Source organism: Ascaphus truei, chromosome 3 (genome assembly GCF_040206685.1).
Source record: "Ascaphus truei isolate aAscTru1 chromosome 3, aAscTru1.hap1, whole genome shotgun sequence".
In the NCBI taxonomy this organism is placed as follows: Eukaryota; Metazoa; Chordata; class Amphibia; order Anura; family Ascaphidae; genus Ascaphus; species Ascaphus truei.
The window spans coordinates 427,435,212-427,455,406 of NC_134485.1; the positions used below are offsets into that span (position 1 = coordinate 427,435,212).

The 20,195-nt window shown below is 46.2% G+C and overlaps 1 protein-coding gene across 7 annotated transcripts in view; it reads right to left on the bottom strand.

Moving 5' to 3' along the window:
- Positions 1 to 943: 943 nt before the first annotated feature.
- LOC142490481 (uncharacterized) overlaps positions 944 to 20,195 on the bottom strand; it is a 32,236-nt gene continuing 12,984 nt past the window's right edge. For 2 of the 7 annotated variants that reach the window (XM_075592836.1, XM_075592837.1), the window contains one exon: positions 944 to 4,296. In XM_075592836.1, coding sequence (XP_075448951.1) covers positions 1,949 to 3,268 — 1,320 coding nt within the window. In that variant the 5' untranslated portion in view covers positions 3,269 to 4,296 and the 3' untranslated portion in view covers positions 944 to 1,948. Of the gene's footprint in view, positions 4,297 to 8,014; positions 8,319 to 20,195 lie in introns of those variants that run through there. The other 5 variants (XR_012800079.1, XM_075592838.1, XM_075592835.1 and 2 more) reach the window with 5 other exon arrangements.

Here is a 20,195-nt window from a genome sequence, read left to right on the forward strand (position 1 = left end):
TCCAGGCGCTGGAGAAGAAACACCAAATCATAAATATACCAGTGTTTGGTTACCTCCAAATCAGGCACTACCTGCAATCAGTCTCCAAAGATTCGGCATTCAAACCTTTAACAAATTTTGAAAGACTGTGTAGGAAAGGATACTACTGTAAAGGGCTGATTTCAGAGATATATCTGGGCCTGGCGCGATGAGCGGGTTGTTCCCAACATAGCTATATGATCAAATGGGCAGAAGATTTGAATACAGAGATCGATGGGAGGTAGCTGCAAAAACGTCAATCTGTACCACTATCAAAGAGAATATTTATAAAATTCTATTTCATTGGTACCTTACCCTTAGCAGGCTGGCTAAGATCTTCCCCGGGTCCCCGGATTTGTGCTGGAGGGGATGCGGGCAAAAAGGAGATATGGTTCATATTTGGTGGAGTTGCCCAAAAATTCAGGTATTCTGGGTCATGATACAAACATTGATCAGAGAGTACCTAGGGGTGGAGGTTGAGGTGGATCCGCTGACCATGGTGCTGGCCAAACCAATAGATAAATTAGGAACAGCAGAAAGTAAGATGATAACTCATGTAATGACAGCTGCCCGCTGTGTTATTGCGGCTGCCTGGAAAAAGGTGAATGCGCCTTCTAGGCAGACGGTCCTACGGAGACTAAGGGAAATAAAGATGATGGAGCTCCTCACAGCACAGTTGAGCCAGAAAACTGACAAATTTCACAAAATTTGGGAAATATGGCCAGGAAACTAGGGACCCCATAGAAATAAATACAGAAAGACCAGACAAATGGGCTCGCCCTCCCCCCCCCCCCCTCTTCCACCCCTCCCCCCCTTCTTTTTCTTCTTTTCTACGTTCTTCTCTTTCCTTTGTTAAGCTCATGAGAGACGCCTACGGAAGCGGCTGCTTCCCTAACACAACCGGAAATAGGAAGACAGACCACACTTATTCAAAAACCGTGTTATAGCAACTATTTTATTTCAGTAATGATGACGAACTGTTAATGCCCTTTGTTGTATGGACAAGTGACACTGTTAAAACATCACATGTATTCCAAGACTATATATTTGTTATGTCTCTCCAAAACAATAAAAAAAAATTGAAACAAAAAAGAAAAAGATACAACATACACAAAAGACGTGGGAAAAAAACAACAACATGGTAATTGCTGAAAAAAGGAAGCAAGAGAAGAAATAAAGAACAAATGTGTACTTATGCCAGTGGTTGATTTAGAAGGTTAAATATAGGTGATTGACATCTTTTCTGAAAAAAATAAAAATCAGATAAAAATACTGTACATATCTTTAGATAGTTAAAAAAAAATCAATTAAAAATCACATCTCCAAAGTAACTAAACGCATTTGATTCTTTACTATCTTTACCCAACGTCCTATTACGTTTTTGCTGTTTTTGGAAAATGAGTAAACATTTGACTGTAGGGATAATTACAACTCAACCCCCTTATAACGCTGTGCTCGGGGTCCAAAGAATCACATCGCGTTATAAGCGGATCGCGTTAGAAATAATGTACAATTGTATGCATTGTACTGTACAATAAAGTACAATAAATATAAATAGTAAAAAATAAATAAAGTATTTAAGATACCAATAATCGTGTTGTAAAGTATTCATACTTACAAAAATTGGGAGCCGCGTTTGCATCGCGTTATAAGCGGATTTGCGTTGTAACGGCTCACGTTATAACGGGCTTGAGCTGTACATTTTATCTAAGGAACACAAATTGATAAGTTTTTTTTTTTTTTTTGATCGTTATGGGGTACAGTTCTTTTAAAACCCGCCTTGTGGAGTTTCTAAATATGTATTATTTCTAATCTCCATTTTAACCCTAACTCTACCAGTCCATTCAACAATGCTCAAACTTAAAAACTTTCGGAATCTCCGTGAATTTCAACCTCACCTAGGGACTGTGAGTAATGTTGCGGCCGCCTCTCACTCTTCCACTCGTTCCTCTTTAAGGATTTTCTTTGTAATATTTAAGACCGAGGTTGGAAGATTTTCAATTAATGATTTCAATATAAGTATTTTATCTTGCTCTTCCTCGACCTCCAGTAACCCACTCAGACAAATTTCCTGCCAAAGCTCCATGAAGATCTCTTCCATAATAGATTTAGGAGGCTCTTTCCCTAGAAAACTAATAATATATTGTCTGCCAAGATACAGGAAGAATTGAACTACCATAAGGACGGTCTCATTTTTAACCTTCCCTTTAACTAGATCTCCAAAAATCTTCGACATATAATCTGGTGGAGGAGGGAATCTGGGAATTTTCTTTACAGAGCTCCAGAAGTTATTGATTTTCATAGACTGGTAGTAGTCTGCCATATCTTTAACGAATTTTTGTCTTTTGTTACTCATGCTCCATGTCTCTGTTGCAGCCAAGCACAAGGTCATTTTTGACTCCACAATCTGAGTGTCCACCCACTTTATTGCTTTGATGTATCTGGCTAATTTAATAGATCCTTGTTTTGTAGCTGCCAGATTGGGAAATTCTGGAAAGGCTCGTTTCCATGTTTGAAAGGAATGGGGCTGTATCTCATCGTCATGCCCTGTTCTGCGTTCCATAGCAGAATGAACTTGCAACCAATGTTGAAAACCTCCATGCAATATTGTTGTTAATTGTTCATGTGAACCCTTGGCTAGCAAGGTTTTGATACACTGCCCCATTAGTATAAAAGCATGGCCATTTAAATGGGTAACCGGGTATTCCCATTCAAATTCTTCAAAACATGCACCGGATTGGTTATCGTTGGCCAACAAATGTTTGACTTCCTTCATTTCTAGAGATTCCAGAGTTTGGAAGGGCTCCAACAGGTCTCCACAACCTAAGTTTACACTTGGGGTTAAAACGACAGCGCTATCTCCATTAAAGCTAAGACGTGTCTTGTCCTCTCCCAATTCTTTGCACGTTGTATTAACCAAGATCATGCTCTCAATGTCAGAAGGGGTACTCTCAATGTCAGAAGGGGTGCTCTCTAAGTTTGGCGAGTAGGGGTGAGGGGAAGGCGGCATTAATGTGCTCTCTTTTTCAGGTGTTGTGTGCGGATCCTGCTTTGTTAACCATCCTCTAGCAAATCTTAACAGGAAGACCCAGATATATTTACCACTGCTGGGGAAGGCTATCCCCTTTTGATATTTAGGCATTAGTAAATGTTTAAAACCCATCCCCGCTCTTCTTTTACCGAAAATAACCTTAGTAAAGGATTTGCTTATCCACCTTATGCCTTTTATCAGGGTTGGCAATGGTAGCATTGTGCACCGTTTTCTCTGGCAATAGTACCGGTGTTTTAGTAGGGAAAAACTGTGCCAAATCCCCAAGCATAGAAATGTAATTTATACCTAAACAATAAATGAATTCTGCTTTAAATAAAGAAAGGTGTTGCAAAGCATGTATCGTGCTTTCCCAGCTAGTATTCCAACCGCTTTCCTAATGTCATAATCACCGAGTTTCTCGTTGATCCCACAACAGGCGCCAAAACCGGTCTGGGTTCCCCCCACAACAAAATAGTTCTATGTGATCTAAATCAATGCTAGCAAATGCATGCACTAAATATTCAGCAATAACCAAACAGAAACACTACCAAGTCATTACGACTTCTCACCAGGATAACTCACAAGGAGCTACAGTTCAATGTATTCATAGTAGCCACATAATATATCGCTTTTCTTTGAGTTTGTCCATGAATATCCAATACTGTACCTACACAACAAAAACAGTTTTATAACAAAATGTTCATAGCCCTCTTACGAAGTGACCATGTGCATTACAAAACACTACAGTGCTGGAGTCTGTGCAGGTTTCCCATTGAACTTCCAGTAGTTTAATACATGTAGAGAATGTTGTTAAGAAACTGAAGCCTGTTGACATCCAGGAGAGATCCTACACAGCTGGTTGTTCTTCAATTAAGAGAGTGGAATATTTCCTCGGTACAACCCTCTAAGCCAAATTAGATAAATGTATAGAGCTGGAGCAGTTGACAATTATTTTTACCAATTGTATCCTTCGAACTGGTTAAAGTCAAATAGTAATAGTCCACTTCACGTGACAGAATAACCTTCTTAAAAAGTAAAGATTCCCTCTGGGGCGGTGAATTATTTTTGCTGTGTTTGGTTCTTGTACACACTTTTACAAGTATTTCCTTATCTGCTTCCACCACAATGCAGCGGGCTCCTTATTTCTTTCATCTGCTGTGGTTGTACTCTTTTCTCCTTCCGTGGTTCTTCTTCCGAGGTTCTAGAGCCCAGATGGATTCTGCGATGACTTCAGCTCTATTGCCAAGCTATGAAAAAATATATAAAAAATGGTTTTGTTTACATAGCGCCTTTTGCAAAAGCACTTTACAAGTCTCACACTCTCGCAGACTTCCTTCACTACAAATTTATGCTATCCTGTTTCAACTCTGCCCTCTCGCAAGCTAAACAAGCCTACTTTTCTGCACTAATCAACATGCACAAGTCTAACCCACGCCGACTGTTCTGTCTTTGATACTCTACTCAAACCACCCTCAGCTGCCTCTCCTTCCTCCATCTCCGCTCAGGACTTTGCTGACTATTTTAAGGAAAAGGTGGAATCCATACGGCAGAACATCCCCTCTGTTTCTTCCTCCCATCCTACACCTCTTCCTAACTCTCCTCCTGCCTTCCTTGACTCTTTTTCCACTGTCTCAGAGGAGGATGTGTCGCTGTTGATCGCCTCTTCTCCCTCTACCACTTGCCCACTTGACCCCATTCCCTCCCATCTCCTAAAACCTCTAGCTCCTACTATAATCCCTACGCTCACACACATTTTTAACTCCTCCCTCTGCTCTGGAACCTTTCCATCCTCCTTCAAACATGCAACAGTCATACCATTACTCAAAAACAGCAAGCTTGACTCTACCTGTCTTTCTAACTATCGACCTGTCTCCCTCCTGCCTTTTGCCTCTAAACTCCTTGAACGTCTTGTATTCTCTCGTTTGCTCCATTTTCTCAACACCTATTCTCTCCTAGACCCTCTACAATCTGGCTTCCGCACTGCTCACTCCACCGAAACAGCCCTCACTAAAATAACTGACGACCTCCATGCTGCCAAAGACAGAGGTCATTACACTCTGCTCATATTACTCGACCTCTCAGCAGCATTTGACACAGTGGACCACCCTCTTCTCCTCCACATTCTCCATACTCTAGGTATTCGGAACAAAGCTCTATCCTGGATCTCATCCTACCTCTCCCATCGTACTTTTAGTGTCTCTTCTGCTAACACCTCCTCCTCCTCTATTGATCTCTCTGTGGGGGTACCCCAGGGCTCTGTCCTGGGATCTCTTCTCTTTTCTCTGTACACACTCTCTCTAGGTGACCTAATAACATCTTTTGGGTTTAATTATCACCTCTATGCCGACGACACACAAATATACTTTTCAACACCTGACCTTACACCTGCTGTACAAACCAAAGTTTCTGAATGTCTCTCTGCTATATCATCCTGGATGGCCCTCCGCCGCCTTAAACTCAACATGGCTAAAACAGAGCTCCTCATACTTCCTCCCAAACCTGGCCCTACTACCTCCTTCCACATTACTGTTGGAACTACAATCATTCACCCAGTAGCCCAAGCACGCTGCCTAGGGGTCACACTCGACTCCTCTCTCACATTCGCCCCTCACATTCAAAACATTTGTAAAACTTGTCGCTTTTTCCTCCGCAATATAACAAAGATACGCCCTGTCCGGCCTTCCTGCCTCTCACCTGTCTCCCCTACAATCTATCCTAAATGCTGCTGCCAGAATCACTCTACTCTTTCCTAGATCTGTCTCAGCATCTCCCCTCATGAAATCCCTCTCCTGGCTTCCTATCAAATCCCGCATCTCACACTCCATTCTTCTACTCACTTTTAAAGCTTTACATTCTTCTGCCCCTCCTTACATCTCATCCCTAATTTCTCGTTATGCACCATCCAGACTCTTGCGTTCTTCTCAAGGATGTCTTCTTTCTACCCCCTTTGTATCTAAAGCCCTCTCCCGCCTTAAACCTTTTTCACTGACTGCCCCACACCTCTGGAATGCCCTTCCTCTCAGTACCCGACTAGCACCCTCTCTATCCACCTTTAAGACCCACCTTAAGACACACTTGCTTAAAGAAGCATATGAATAGCACTGTGGCTATTCTGAAGACATGATACGTAAAGCTTGGCCCCCTGCAGATGCACTTACCAGAACTCCCTCCTACTGTCTCTGTACGTTCTCCCTACCTACCAATTAGACTGTAAGCTCCTCGGGGCAGGGACTCCTCTTCCAAAATGTTACTTTTATGTCTAAAGCACTTATTCCCATGATCTGTTATTTATATTATCTGTTATTTATTTGATTACCACATGTATTACTACTGTGAAGCGCTATGTACATTAATGGGGCTATATAAATAAAGACATACAATACAATACAGACTTACATTGGGGATGGTCTCAGGACAGGCAGCTGCGGGGGGCCCGGTGGCCTGACAATGTAGTTCTGTGGGGCCACCCTCACTCTGTCCCATGCTGAGCTTCTGATGCTGGCGAACCCCCGGGCCTCCATCTCATGCCGGCGCACACCGGAACATGAGCCTCAGCGTCAGAAGCTCGGCGTGGGACAGAGTGAGGGAGGCCCCGAAGCTGGGGGAGAGCGGGGGTGTGGCGGCAACTACTTTGTCCAGTCACCGGGCCCCCAGCAGCCACCTGTCTCGGTTCCTCCCCCCTGTCAGCGGCCCTGGCTGGAAGAGTTGAAGGCCCGAGGCGAAGCCGAGTAAACCCAGCCAGGGCATTATTGGCCAGTAATGCCCTGTTCTGAGGGGATTACTACTATCAGAGGCTAAATGTAGGCATATTTTCATATATAGTATAGGTTACTGTATATTGAGTTTTACAAACATGAAATTCTACATTTTCTTGAACTTTTCTCTTCTTAAACTTTTACAGTACTTGTTAAATTAAAATAAAATTGTTTATACACTACAGCCGTCTCTCGTAGGGAGGGGGAGGGGTCAAGTGTTTCGCTGGCGCCTGCTGTCCTACCACCTCACAAAGAATCACACGCGCTGCCTCCAGGGCTTCAAGGGTTAATACTTGGGGAGGTTCCTTCCTGCTGCTCCAAAACCTCCCGTGATCAACGGGGCAATACTAAGGCCGCGCTTATGGTGCCGGCGACGTTGCCCGAAAACAAATGCATTGCCGCCGCCGCCGCCGCTGCGTGCGCTTATAGTAAGCGGGACGCCGACAATGCGATGTCTCGAAAACTGGTAGCCGGCAAAATTAGATTTTTCAAGGGCTGTCGCCTCACGTGAAGGCCCTTGAACCAATCAAATGGCCGGAAACCCGCGCCGCCGCCCGGCGAAGGTGACGACGGCGAGATCACCCGTCGTGTCGCCATCGACGTCACTATAGACATGGCCTTCGACAGAAAGAAAAAAAAAAACCCAAGAAAGGAGTGCAACGAAGGAACAGGGAAGTAAAAAAGTCATTTATAAATCAAGTATAAAGTACATGGGACACCCCGCTGTAAACATCACACGATGTGTAGTGTCTGGCTGATAATGTTCCATCATCCTCACGAGGAACGTCCTGCTAGAAGGCCCAGCAGCACGGTGGGATACTGGTCTCCAACAGGACAGGTGATCGGCAGCCGAATGGAGATACTGATGGTGACGTGACAGCGAGTCTGCCACTACGCGTTTCGTGCCAAACGCTTTGTCCAGGGGGCACCATATACAACTGCCCCACCATCAGAAGGCAGGTTACTGTCAATCGGTGGCGGATTACCCATTGGGCCCGGGCGGCAACATTTTGGGGGCGGCAAAAATATCCACCCCCATATACAGTACAGATGCCCACTTTCAGGTATGTAAAAACAGATAATAGGGGAGCGCAGTTAGTTTTTAAAACACAGATGTCGTATACTGCGCAGTTCATAAGACAAAAAATAATAAAAAACGGGAACAATGATGATAATACGGTAACACGGTGAGTCTAGCAATAATACTCACACGGCCATGCGTGAGTACACAAGGGATGCTTGGTGTCTTTAAAGGTTTTTTTTCTCCCAGTCATCGTTCATCTAGTTGTATGTTGCCAGCTCAGGCATACATGTCACATCTGCTTTGTTCCCTGGTTCACACTCGATCCCTCCAACCGACAGGAATATCGAGGAGACAGTATTTTAAAAGTAGAAATTTATTAGACAAGAAATAACAACGAACTCACATATTTAGCTTCATTCGACGGCGACGGCAGCACTCTCCGGGTTCTCTGCTGAGCTGCTGCTACCGCATCCGGTAATGTTGCTGGAACGCAAAACCTCCAAGAAGGTACGGTGGCCGCAGATGCTCAAAAACATACACAGAATGGCGCTACGTGCTTCGCGGGATCTGCTTCGTTAGGCGTCAGTGCGTTCTGTGTACTGGCTCTGGTGAGGTTTAAATACCCCTCCACTAATTGAATAATGCGCATCATGGTGAAAAAAAGTCAATTTGGATGTATTCTCCTCATGATTATATCGGAAGCATCTATGTAAAAGACACAGATGCTGTCCTACAATCACTGCTACAATAACTATTACACATTTCCCTAAGGATAGACTGTAAGCCTGTATAAACATGAATTAACTCCACATCTTTAAAACAAATATACACAACTGGTCAAGTCATTAAAACCATTCTGGCACACAGACTCTATTGCTGTATGGCTCACTAACCTTTTGTAAGGCCTTGTCCAGGGTGGTGCTGGGCGGGCGGGCGCGCTCACGCTTGCCGCGATGAAACACATTGCGGCAATGTGTGTGGCCAGCGTGAGCAAGCGCCTGAGCGTGCACGGCGCTTACCTGCTTGCCAAGCAAGCAAATTTGAATCTGCTGCTGGCGCGTCACGTGAGCGGTTCGCCCAATGAGGGCGAACCAGCTCCATGACGTCTTGGCCACGCCCCCCGCGCACGCACCTAGCCAGCCACAAATCTCCCAGCCGAGCAGGGCATAGCGCACGTGTGCCAGCTCCCTGCCTGGCTGCAGCCTAATTCTTCACCCTGAAGACTGCCACACGGACTGGACTGCTGCCACAGAGGGATAGGCAGTGTAAGCTGACTGCCACACCATCTCCCGTTAAAAATACAGCGGAACCATACAGGTTCTACCTCACGCTGCCTTTGCAGCACATGTAACCATTTAAAAAAAACATAGCACGATATTATAATACATGCCGCTGGTCAAATCATAAAAATCCTTCTAACAAACAGACTTAATCACAGTTTGACTGTCTCTTTGGCTCTTAGAGTGTACTGTATATGTTTCAGCCTTAGTGAACCTAGCAGTTGTGTGACTGCCCCTTCGACTTAATGGCTGTCGCATAGACTCCACTCCTGTCATATAAGTGTAACGGTATTTCTGGCCCGGCCTGACCCACCCAATCTCACATTGGCCCCTGTGGTCTAACCGGTTCCCATTACATGGTGGTTGTGTCTGGTGGTGCACCTGTTGGCAACAGGACTCCTGAGTCTCCCGCATGATGGTGTGTGGGGAGGACCCGTCCAGACAGGCAGCTGAGGTAGTGTCTTGAGTCTCACCTAGTTCCAGTGCAGCGCCTCCACCTCATCAGGGTCCCTTCGGTCACTTGGGGATGGTCCTGGCGAGGAACTCCTCTGTGGTGCTCCCCTCTGTACATTCACTCCACACATGTACACGAGAGGGTGATCAAATAAGAGCATCTTTATTGATTGAGGTGGGCTAGCTGCCCCTCGCAGTAGAATCTTTAGCCACTCATGTTCAGTCAGTGCTTCCCTTTGAAAGGTGTAATTCTCCTTTAATAGGGATTCCCTATCCCAGCCGGGATATCTTTACCCTGTGCCAGGTCCCTGGACACAGTCTCCTTACAGCTACTAGAACATAACCAGACGACTAGACTTGCACTTGAACCAGAACTAGCAGAACTCAGACTAGAACTAGGACTACTTTTTAGACACAGTGCTGTGCCTTATGTAACCTCTGGGGCTGACACAACTCTGACATCACCAACCAGGGAGTCAGAGTCTGTGACCACTCCCATCCTTACACAGGGCACCTCACCAGGGTGTGAGGGCAAACCTCCATAATTACTGCTGGCATGCCCACAACTTACCAGGCCTTACTGCCAACAGGAGAGATGACTGTAGGCATTTTACATGACCGCTACATAAGAATGGACTGTAGTGGCTAACCACCACTCCATAGGTTTTAAAATATATAAATGAGTATGTTGCTAAACCATGTAGGTTCTACCTCATGCTGCCTTAGCAGCATGTGTGCACTATAAAAACATATGGCATCCCATTAGATCACCTAACAATTGTACTACACAGAGATCAGTACTAAGAAATTAACAACTATAAAAAAAACCTCAAAGAAATATACATCTACATCAGTGATTTCCAACCTTTTTTGTTTGGAGGAACCCTTGAAGTATTTCAAAAAATCTCAGGGAACCCCTATCTGGCTGACAAATATTAGGTTCGACAGGGGTCAGTCACAAAATGTCACACCTCACGAGCCACCTCTATTTCCCACCCTCTACCCATGTATTTCTCTCCCATCCATCTCACTAACTCTCCCCCCTCCCGCCTCGCATGTATTTATCCCCTTGCGTCTCACTCTTACGCCCTCTTTTCCTCACTCCCTCCCTCCTGCCCCCCTCTCTTCTCTCACTCATCCTTACCTTCTGTCAATTACCTCACTCTCTCTCAACCCACCCTACAAAATACATACCAAAAAAAACCACCTGGGGGGGGGTCTGTGGTCCATAGGAGGAACCCCTGAGACTGCTTCAAGGAGCCCCAGGGTTCCACAGAACCCTGGTTGGGAATCACTGATCTACAGCTACAACTAGGCTGATTACATCTATGGTATAGCAGAATATGCTCTGTGATACGAGTATGGAAACAGTAGGAATGAATTCCTAACTATTGTGACTTCCAAAACAGCACCTCTCTACAGTAGTAATAAATAACAAATACACTCTAAATAGATTGTCTCTGACATCAATAGTATGCATTTAAATTGAAATAAAAATACAGGCATTAACAATCACTAATGGAAATAGTGACAAAACATCTTGTCAATGTTAATAAAAATACAAATACTGATAAAAACGACTTAATAAAATTTCTAAGCTTAGCGAAGCTCCTCAACCATAATGATATAATAAAAATCTGGATCATACAGTAAAAACATCAATAGGTTTGAGCTAGAATCGAGATAGCAGAGCAGTGTCTTTGATCTTGAATAGCAACCATCTGAAAGAGATCAAACAACGATAAGTCCCAAAAGCGATTCAATCTTAAAAATACTATACTGGGTGACTTATGATTCTGATGCAGACCTCACAGGACCACTCACTCTAATAAAAATGGCCCAAGGTCAATATCTATATTAAGACCATTCGGCACAAGAGTTTTTAACTTGTAGATACTGAATGTTTCTCCCTGGCACAACCTCAAAAGTCTGTCACCTCCTCTCCAATTGGCAGCCACAACTTCAATGCCTCTAAATATCAAACCTTCTGGGTTCCCTGCATGTTTAAGGCCAAAATGTCTTGATACACTATGCCTCTGTAAACTCTTCCTGATGTTGCCCATGTGCTCCAGTATGCGGACCCTCAAAGGTCTTGAGGTGCGTCCCACATACTGGAGTCCACATGGGCATTCCAACAGGTAAACCACAAATGAAGTTCTGTAATTTATAAACTGCTCTATCTTTTTTTAAATGTTTTATAACTTTGATTTTATTAGGTGATACAGTAAATACATAATAACACAATCCATGGACTCTCGCGTATACATCAAATCCTGATTACAAATACAATGAACCTAACAGACATGACAAACAGGACAAATAGGGGGACGTGACTTTGAGATATCAGGGTGAGGGGGAGGGAGGGGGAGGGAGGGAGAGGGAGGGGGAGGGGGGGCAACCGCGTCGATGGATGGGAGGAAGCATCTCTCCATTCTCGCCTTCCCGGCGGCTTTTTAATTTTGGGGATTTGTAAATATTTGTCTCACTAACTAGGGGTGTCCACACCATCATACAGCACGAGCGCAGAATATCCTGTTTTTTCTAACTAGGGGTGTCCCTGTATCTCTCAGCTCCCGCGTACCTCTCGTTCCTACTGTCGCTATGTGGTCGTGGATCCATTTGGTTACCGGAGAACGCATTTCTAACTATCATTACAAAATTGTGGTAGCGTCTACCCCCGGGATATCTGTCTGGGCCAGCCAAGGCGACCAGACTTTTAGAAAATTTGGGCCGCAATCGTTAACCAAACTTGTCAACTGTTCCATCCGGCAAACAAACCAAATTCTGTTCCTGATTTTGGGTATAATTGGTATATCCGGTTGCTTCCACAATGCTGCGATCTCGCATCTGGTGGCGGTTATAAATGTGCTATCAATTTATGGGTTGCGTTCGATAGCCCCCGGATCCGCCTGCCCAGCAGGAACAGCCATGGGTCCAGGGGGATCTCCACACCTATCATCCGTTGCAACCATTCTCTAATTTCCGCCCAAATCGGAGCCACCTTCGTGCAAGACCACAGCATGTGACGCAAGTCAGCCCTTTCCCCGCACTGCTTAGGACAGAGCGGTGAATAGCCTCTGACCAATTTAGACAATTTGGTTGGGGTATAGTACCAACGCATCAGGACTTTGTATGCGTTCTCCTTTAACGTGGTACAGATAGAGCTTTTGGCTGCTGCCTGCAGGATCCTGTCCCAGTCTTCGTCTTCTAATGTCTCCCCTAAGACCGCTTCCCACTGTCTCATATAGCTAAGTCTGAGTTCGTCCTCCGTCTCGGGGCAGATCCCTTCCCTATACATTCTAGAGGTTAGTCCCCTCGTGTCCATTCCTCTAGAACACAGCTGCTCGAAATTTGTTCTGCTGGGCCAAATTGGGGTTTTATTATAGAATGCCCTGATCTGGAGGTATCTGAAGAATTCTGCGTTAGGCATATTTTTTTCCTCTTTGATATGATCAAAAGTTTTGACAAATTTTCTACCCTCCAGATCTTTTAATCGTAAGTACCCTGACTGAATCCACTTTGAGAAATGAGAACTATCCAGGCCTGGAGCAAAGTCGGAGTTACCCCATATAGGTGTCATCAAGGAGTTTAGTGTTGTGAGAGAACAGCTGAATTTGGTAGCCTCCCATATTTTCAGAGAGTTTGAAATGGCCTGCAGCGGTGTCCTAATCCAAGACCAGCTTTTTTTGGGTAACCAAATTAGATTCTGCAGCTCTATTGGTGCGCAGCATTCCTTTTCCAATGCTACCCATCTCCAGAGGTCCGGATCTGCGTGCCACTGTATGATTTGGCTCAATTGGGCTGCTTCGTAATAGGCGAACAAGCAAGGCACCCCCAACCCTCCTCTCGAGGTCGGCTTCCTCAAGATGTCTTTTTTTATCCTTGGGCCTTTCTTATTCCAGATAAACTTCGTTATCCTAGACTGCAGCGAGAGGATTTCCTCTTTCAGCAGGGGGATCGGGAGGGCCTGGAAAAGGTATAACACCTTTGGAAGGAGGTTTATTTTTACACTGTGAATTCCTCCAATCCAAGAGATACCATACTCCGCCCATCTCCTGAGATCCTCTCTCAGAGTCTTGAACAACCTGGGATAATTTGCCTTATATAATGCTTTGTAATCTTTTGTTATATACACCCCTAGGTATTTCATGGAGGGTTGCCATTTAAAATTAAAGTTTAGTCCAATTAGTTTTTCTACTGGTTTAGGTAAATTTATGTTGAGGGCTTCCGACTTGGCCTGATTAATTTTGAACCTTGAAATTTGATTAAACCTCCCCAGGATTGAAAAAACATTGGGCAGGGAGGTAAGAGGGTTGGATAATGTCAGGATCACATCATCCTCGTACAGCGCCACTTTGTGTGTCTGATCTTTTAATGATATTCCCGATACATCCGGGCATAATCTCAGATGTGCTGCCAGGGGTTCTATACAAAGTGTGAACAGCAAGAGGGACAGCGAGCAACCTTGCCTCGTGCCACTGCAGATTTGAAATTGTTCAGATGGGAAACCCTGATGTCGCACCCTCGCCGATGGCCCCTCGTACAATGCCATAATGGCTCCCATGAGACGTCCTTCAAAGCCAAATGCCTCTAGCATCCCCCTCAAATAGAGCCAATCGATCCTATCAAAAGCTTTTTCCGCATCCAGACTTAGTACCAATGACGGAATATTTAGTTTTTGGGCCAAATCAATCAGATCGATTATTCGCCTGGTATTGTCTTCTGCTTGCCTTCCTCCGATGAACCCTACCTGATCTGGATGAATTAATCTGGGTAGGACATTACCCACTCTGTTAGCTATAAGCTCGGAGAATTTTTTTATGTCGGTATTGATTAAAGAGATGGGCCGTTAGCTCTTACAGTCTGCCGGGTCCTTTCCAGGTTTGTGGATCAGGGAGATAGACACCTGAAGCATCTGTGCTGGGAATGAAGCCCCTAACAAAACCGAATTGAAAAGTTTTAACAGATGCGGGGCTAATATTTTCAGATATTTTTTGTAATATTGGTTTGAGAGGCCATCTGGTCCTGGCGCCTTGGCTGGCTTAAGGGACTTTACAACTTCCGTTAACTCTTCTCAAGAGAAGTCTTTCTGTAATGCCTCTCCTTCCGCCCTGCTCAATGTCGGTAGTTTCGCCCCTTTTAAGAATTCCCGCAGATTATCCCTCGTTTTTTGATTGTGTATGACCTTACCTCCATCGTAGAGCATTTCATAGTAGGATTTGAATTCCTCTGCAATCCGCTTAGGATTCCAGGTAAGCTCCCCCCCCCTGCATTCAAATAGATTGAATATGATAGTTTGGTGTTTTGTTTCTAAGTTTGTTAGCTAGAAGAGTGTCCGGCTTGTTCGCCTTCTCGAAAAACCTGTGTTTAGTCCAGCTCAGCTCCTTTTCAGCCTGGGAGGTTAATCGTATGTTTAACAGATGTTTGATATCTAATATTTCTTTCAGGGTAGAGTCTCGTTTGAGGGTTTTATGGAGTGCTGTGAGGGATGCCGATTTCTCCTGTAGCTCCTTAATCTGGCGTTCTTGCTCTCGTTTGCGTCTAGCAGCTAGACACATCAGTTCCTCTGAGGGTAGCCTTATGACGACACACTACCCTCGTTCTTTGTAAAATACTCCTTGATCTTCTCTCCTACCTCCCTCTCAATGTCCGTGATTTTTAGTAAAGGCTCATTAAGTCTCCAGTTTGCTCCCGGCTTGTCTAGTGAATTTAACGTGCACCGCAGCTCTATTGGTGCATGGTCTGACCACGAAATATCGCGTATCCCCGTGTGGTAGACCACTGGGACCAGTCTATTGGATACAAAGAAGTAATCTATCCGGCTGTAGCGGTTATGGGGGTGGGAGAAAAAAGTGAAGTCTTTAACCGTTTGGTGTTGCTCTCTCCATATATCCACTAGCTGGCAGTCCCATAGTCCTTGGGTAATGTTTAGTATGTCCTGTCTGAGGGGAAGGTTAGATACTGTACGCCTGTCTAAGTCTGGGTTCAACGTCCTGTTTAGGTCCCCGGCTACAATCATGTTTCCCTTTGCTTCACTATGTAACTTTCAGAAAAAAAGGGAAAAGAACTCTGATGCCAGCTCACACGGTGCGTATATTGATGCCAACGTGAATGGTTGACCCTGTATGGACCCCATGAGGATAAGGAATCTTCCTTCTTTATCTGACAGCTTCTTATCCACCTGGAACGCTATTCTGTTATGTATTGCAATGGATACCCCTCTCTTCTTCTCTTTAGCTGATGCCAAGAATACTGTACCGGGAGAAGTGGGTCTCTTGGAGAAATATAATATCTACCTTATGTCGTTTGTAATCTTTAAGGGCCAACTTACATTTAGCTGGGCTATTGAAGTCTTTGACATTGTGTGATATGCACCTGATCTCTCTACTAATCTTGCTTTATTCGTGCACTTTCTCCATCGGTGTGTTCTATGACTGCTCTGCTCATCCCAGGCGGTACTCTGTTCCCGACTCCATCTTCTCCATCTTCTCCGTCACCTTCCTCGCTCTCCCGGGGGGGTGGGGTGTGACGGGGCGTGACACAAGAGGAAAGACCAAAAGGGAAAACAAAAGGGAAAACGAAACATGAATACATAAACATGCATAACAGTAGTAACTTGTCGTCGGCTAATGTCCCGGGGCTGTTCGGTCTGCATCGGCCGGGAGCGGAGGGCTCTGTGGCAACGGTCCATAGCCAGGGCCTCCTTATTACAGTCAGGGAGCAGGGACTCCAGCCATCTTGCGACGAACTCTTCACAGTCTCCCACCTCCTCAGAGACCCCCTTATTCGAATGTTATTTTGTCGTTCGCGGTTCTTTGCGTCCTCCTGGCGTTCCTTTAATTCGTCAATCTGCCGCTGTAATTCCCCCGACCTCTTCTCCGTTTTCTTTACCACCTTTATAGTTTGGTCCACTTTATTCTCCAGGTCGTCTGTTCGTGTCCCCAGCTTACTAACCTCCCGCTTTACTTCCTTTATCTCAGCCTGTAAGAGGTCGCATCTCCACACAGGCAACAGGGCTTGATTTCTGACCCCCTCCTCCTCTCCCTCCTGCTTCGTGTCAGTGTCGGGGTTTGAAGCTGGCGCCATTTCCTCAGCCACTCTACCCGATCCGGCTCCGCCAAAGTAATTTCTGACATCCGCCAGTTTCTGCTTCTTTTAGCTTGCCGGTTTTTTCGGGGCCATCTCTACGGGTTTGTCCAGTGCTTCCTAGCTATTTTTAGAACGTTTTCTTTATTTTTGGGTGTTTTTTACAATATCTACTGTGAGCGTGGCACGGAGCCATCTACTTAGACATCCATACCCGTGGCCGTCGCGCATGCGCCTCGAAGAGACTCTAAACTGCTCTATCTTAAAGCTCTCCCCTGTGGTTTTTGAGAAAAAATAGATTTTTTCCTTAGTGACATGTGTGCATTTGTAGCAATTAAAAAATCCGATTGGTTTGGGCAGACACTGCTGAGGTGTCTCTGTCTCCTTTTTCTTAAAAACACTGGGGTCAAGTTTTGTTTTCAAGCTTGCTGCTAATTTAAAAATAACTTTAGGGTAATCTGGCAGGTGACCTCTCAGAACTGGATCTTTTTGCACAAGGTGCCAATGTTTTCCTATAATGTTCTTAATCTTATTGGCGTCCCTATTATACTGTCATAAAGCGTACGCAATAATCATTTGAGTTCACCTTGATTTTGGACACCAATAGCTCCTCCCTTTTTAATTGGTGTGTCCTCTCTATTAGGGCTAAATCATACTTTCTCTCTGAGAACCTATTTCTTAATATACCTGTCTGACTCAGGAACACAGCGTCGTCAGAACAGTTTCTACATATTCTTCCGAATCTTATTATATATTTGTGAAAGCACTGTATGCCTGTCTGCATCTCCTGTGTCCCTAGGGGAAATCTCATTGGTCCCTTGGGCCGCCCGCCCCCGCACCTCTCATTGGCCTGAGGCGGAGTGACGAGACACACACACACACACACACAAACACACCTCTCTCTCTTCCCCCTCGGCCACACATACACTCTCTCTGTTCTCTCTCCCCCCCATCACACTCCCCTCCCTCCCCGGAGCTCCACTCACCTCCCTCCCCGGAGCTCCACTTACCTCCCTCCCGCTCCACTCACATCCCTCCCGCTCCACTCACCTCTCTCCCGCTCCACTCACCTCCCTCCCGCTCCACTCACCTCCCTCCCGCTCCACTCCCTCCTGCTCCACTCACCTCCCTCCCGCTCCACTCACCTCCCTCCCGCTCCACTCCCTCCCGCTCCACTCCCTCCCGCTCCACTCCCTCCCGCTCCACTCCCTCCCGCTCCACTCACCTCCCTCCCCGGCGGGGGGACACGCGGCCACCTAAGAGGCGCCCGGAAGGATCCCCTCCCTCCCTCGCGGACTAACTAAGCCGCTCCACTCCCTCTCGCTCCACTCCCTCCCGCTCCACTCACCTCCCTCCCGCTCCACTCCCTCCCATTCCACTCCCTCCCACTCCACTCACCTCCCTCCCGCTCCACTCACCTCCCTCCCCGGCGGGGGGGACACGCGGCCACCTAAGATGGCGGCGCCCGGAAGGACCCCCTTCCTCCCTCGCGGACTAACCAAGATGGCGGCGCACGGAAGGAGAGGTGACATGTGTGTGTATGTCACTGTGTGTGTGTGTCACTGTGTGTGTGTCTCACTGTGTGTGTGTGTGTGTGTGTGTGTGTCACTGTGTGTGTGTGTGTGTGTGTGTGTGTGTGTGTGTGTGTGTGTGTGTGTGTGTGTGTGTGTGTGTGTGTGTGTGTGTGTGTGTGTGTGTGTGTGTGTGTGTGTGTGTGTGACACTGTGTGTGTGACACTGTGTGTGTGTGTCACTGTGTGTGTGTGTGTCACTGTGTGTGTGTGTCACTGTGTGTGGGACACTGTGTGTGTGTCACATGGGGGGGGGCAGGAGCGGAGAGAGAGGGGGGAGTGGAGAAACATACAGGGGGAGTGGAGAGGAGAGACCCGGAAATTTTAACCAACCCACCCCCCTCTTGTCCACTGTCCCCCCCCTCCTGTCCACTGTCCACCCCCCTCCTGTCCACTGTCCCCCCCTCCTGTCTACTGTCCCCCCATCTGTCCACTGTCCCCCCCCCTCTGTCCACCCCTCTCTGTCCCCTGCCCCCCCCTGTCCACTAACCTCCCCTCCTGTCCATTGTCCCACCCTCTGTCCACTGCCCCCCCTCTGTCCACTGCCCCCCTCCTGTCCACTGCCCCCCCTGTCCACTGTCCCCCCCCTCCTGTCCACTGTCCCCCCCCTCCTGTCCACTGTCCCCCCCCTCCTGTCCACTGTCCCCCCCCTCCTGTCCACTGTCCCCCCCCTCCTGTCCACTGTCCCCCCCTCCTCCTGTCCACTGTCCCCCCCTCCTCCTGTCCACTGTTCCCCCCTCCTCCTGTCCACTGTCCCCCCCCTCCTGTCCACTGTCTCCCCCCCCTTCTGTCCACTCTCCCCCCACCCTCCCGTCCGCTGTCCCCCCCCTCCTGTCCACTGTCTCCCCCCCTTCTGTCCACTCTCCCCCCACCCTCCTGTCCGCTGTCCCCCCACCCTCCCGTCCGCTCTCCCCCTACCCACCTGTCCGCTGTCCCCCCTCCCCCTCCTCCCCCTCCTCCTAGCGGGAAATTTAACTCACGGGCAACGCCGGGTCTCTCAGCTAGTTGGTCATAAGGTATGTTATTAATCCACTTCGGATGGTGGCAGCTAGTATGCAGTAAATAATTAATGGAGTCTACCTATTTAAAGAAAGTTTTGGTCTTAAGTGTATTCTCCTCTACATATAACGTCAGCTCCAAAAAGTCAATCGTCTCTTGGCTCCTCCCAGAGGTGAAAACCAGATCCAGTCCATTGTTGTTAATGTGTAAGAAATGCATCTAAATCTGCTTCACCTCCCTTGCAAATGAATAGAACGTCATCTATGTACCTTCTGCATAGGACCAGACTCACACCAAACTGATTGCCAGACCAAATGTTGTCTGTTTCCCAATACGCCATAAATATGTTCTCATAGTTTGGTGAGAACCTGGTCCCCATTGCTGTCCCACACTTCTGTAAGTAATAAACACCATTAAAACAGAACACATTGTGCTCTAGAACAAATCTAATGCCCTCTAATAAAAATTATTTTTGCTCTTGTTGGATTCTTTTCAATTGTTTTCCTTATCGCTTCACACCCATCTTTGTGTTTGATGGAGGTGTACAGCAAACTGACATCGCAAGTCACAAGAAAATAGCCCATGTGCCAATTGATCTTAGAAAGCAGATTTAATACCTGTGTCGTATCTTTTAAAGCTGCAGTTCAGTTTTTTTTTTGTTTTTTTTAAATTTATTTTTTTACTTCAATAGTTTTATGTGGGCAATCTCTAATTACCTAAAGAACTGCATAGCTGCCGGTCAATTCGTTCTCAGTCTATTGATCGGCAAAGTTTGGCGACATCTTTAAATATGGGGAATGTAAATCGTTGCTATAGGAACAAGCATGCTTGTTAAAATAGAATACAAGAAAATTGGTCTTTCAAAGTTGTTTTTTTTAAAACAGAAAAAGCTAAAAGTATTTTTCTTACTATAGAACTGTTTTATTAAAAAAAAACACACATGCAGGATATTGACTGAACTGCAGCTTTAAGTGAGATC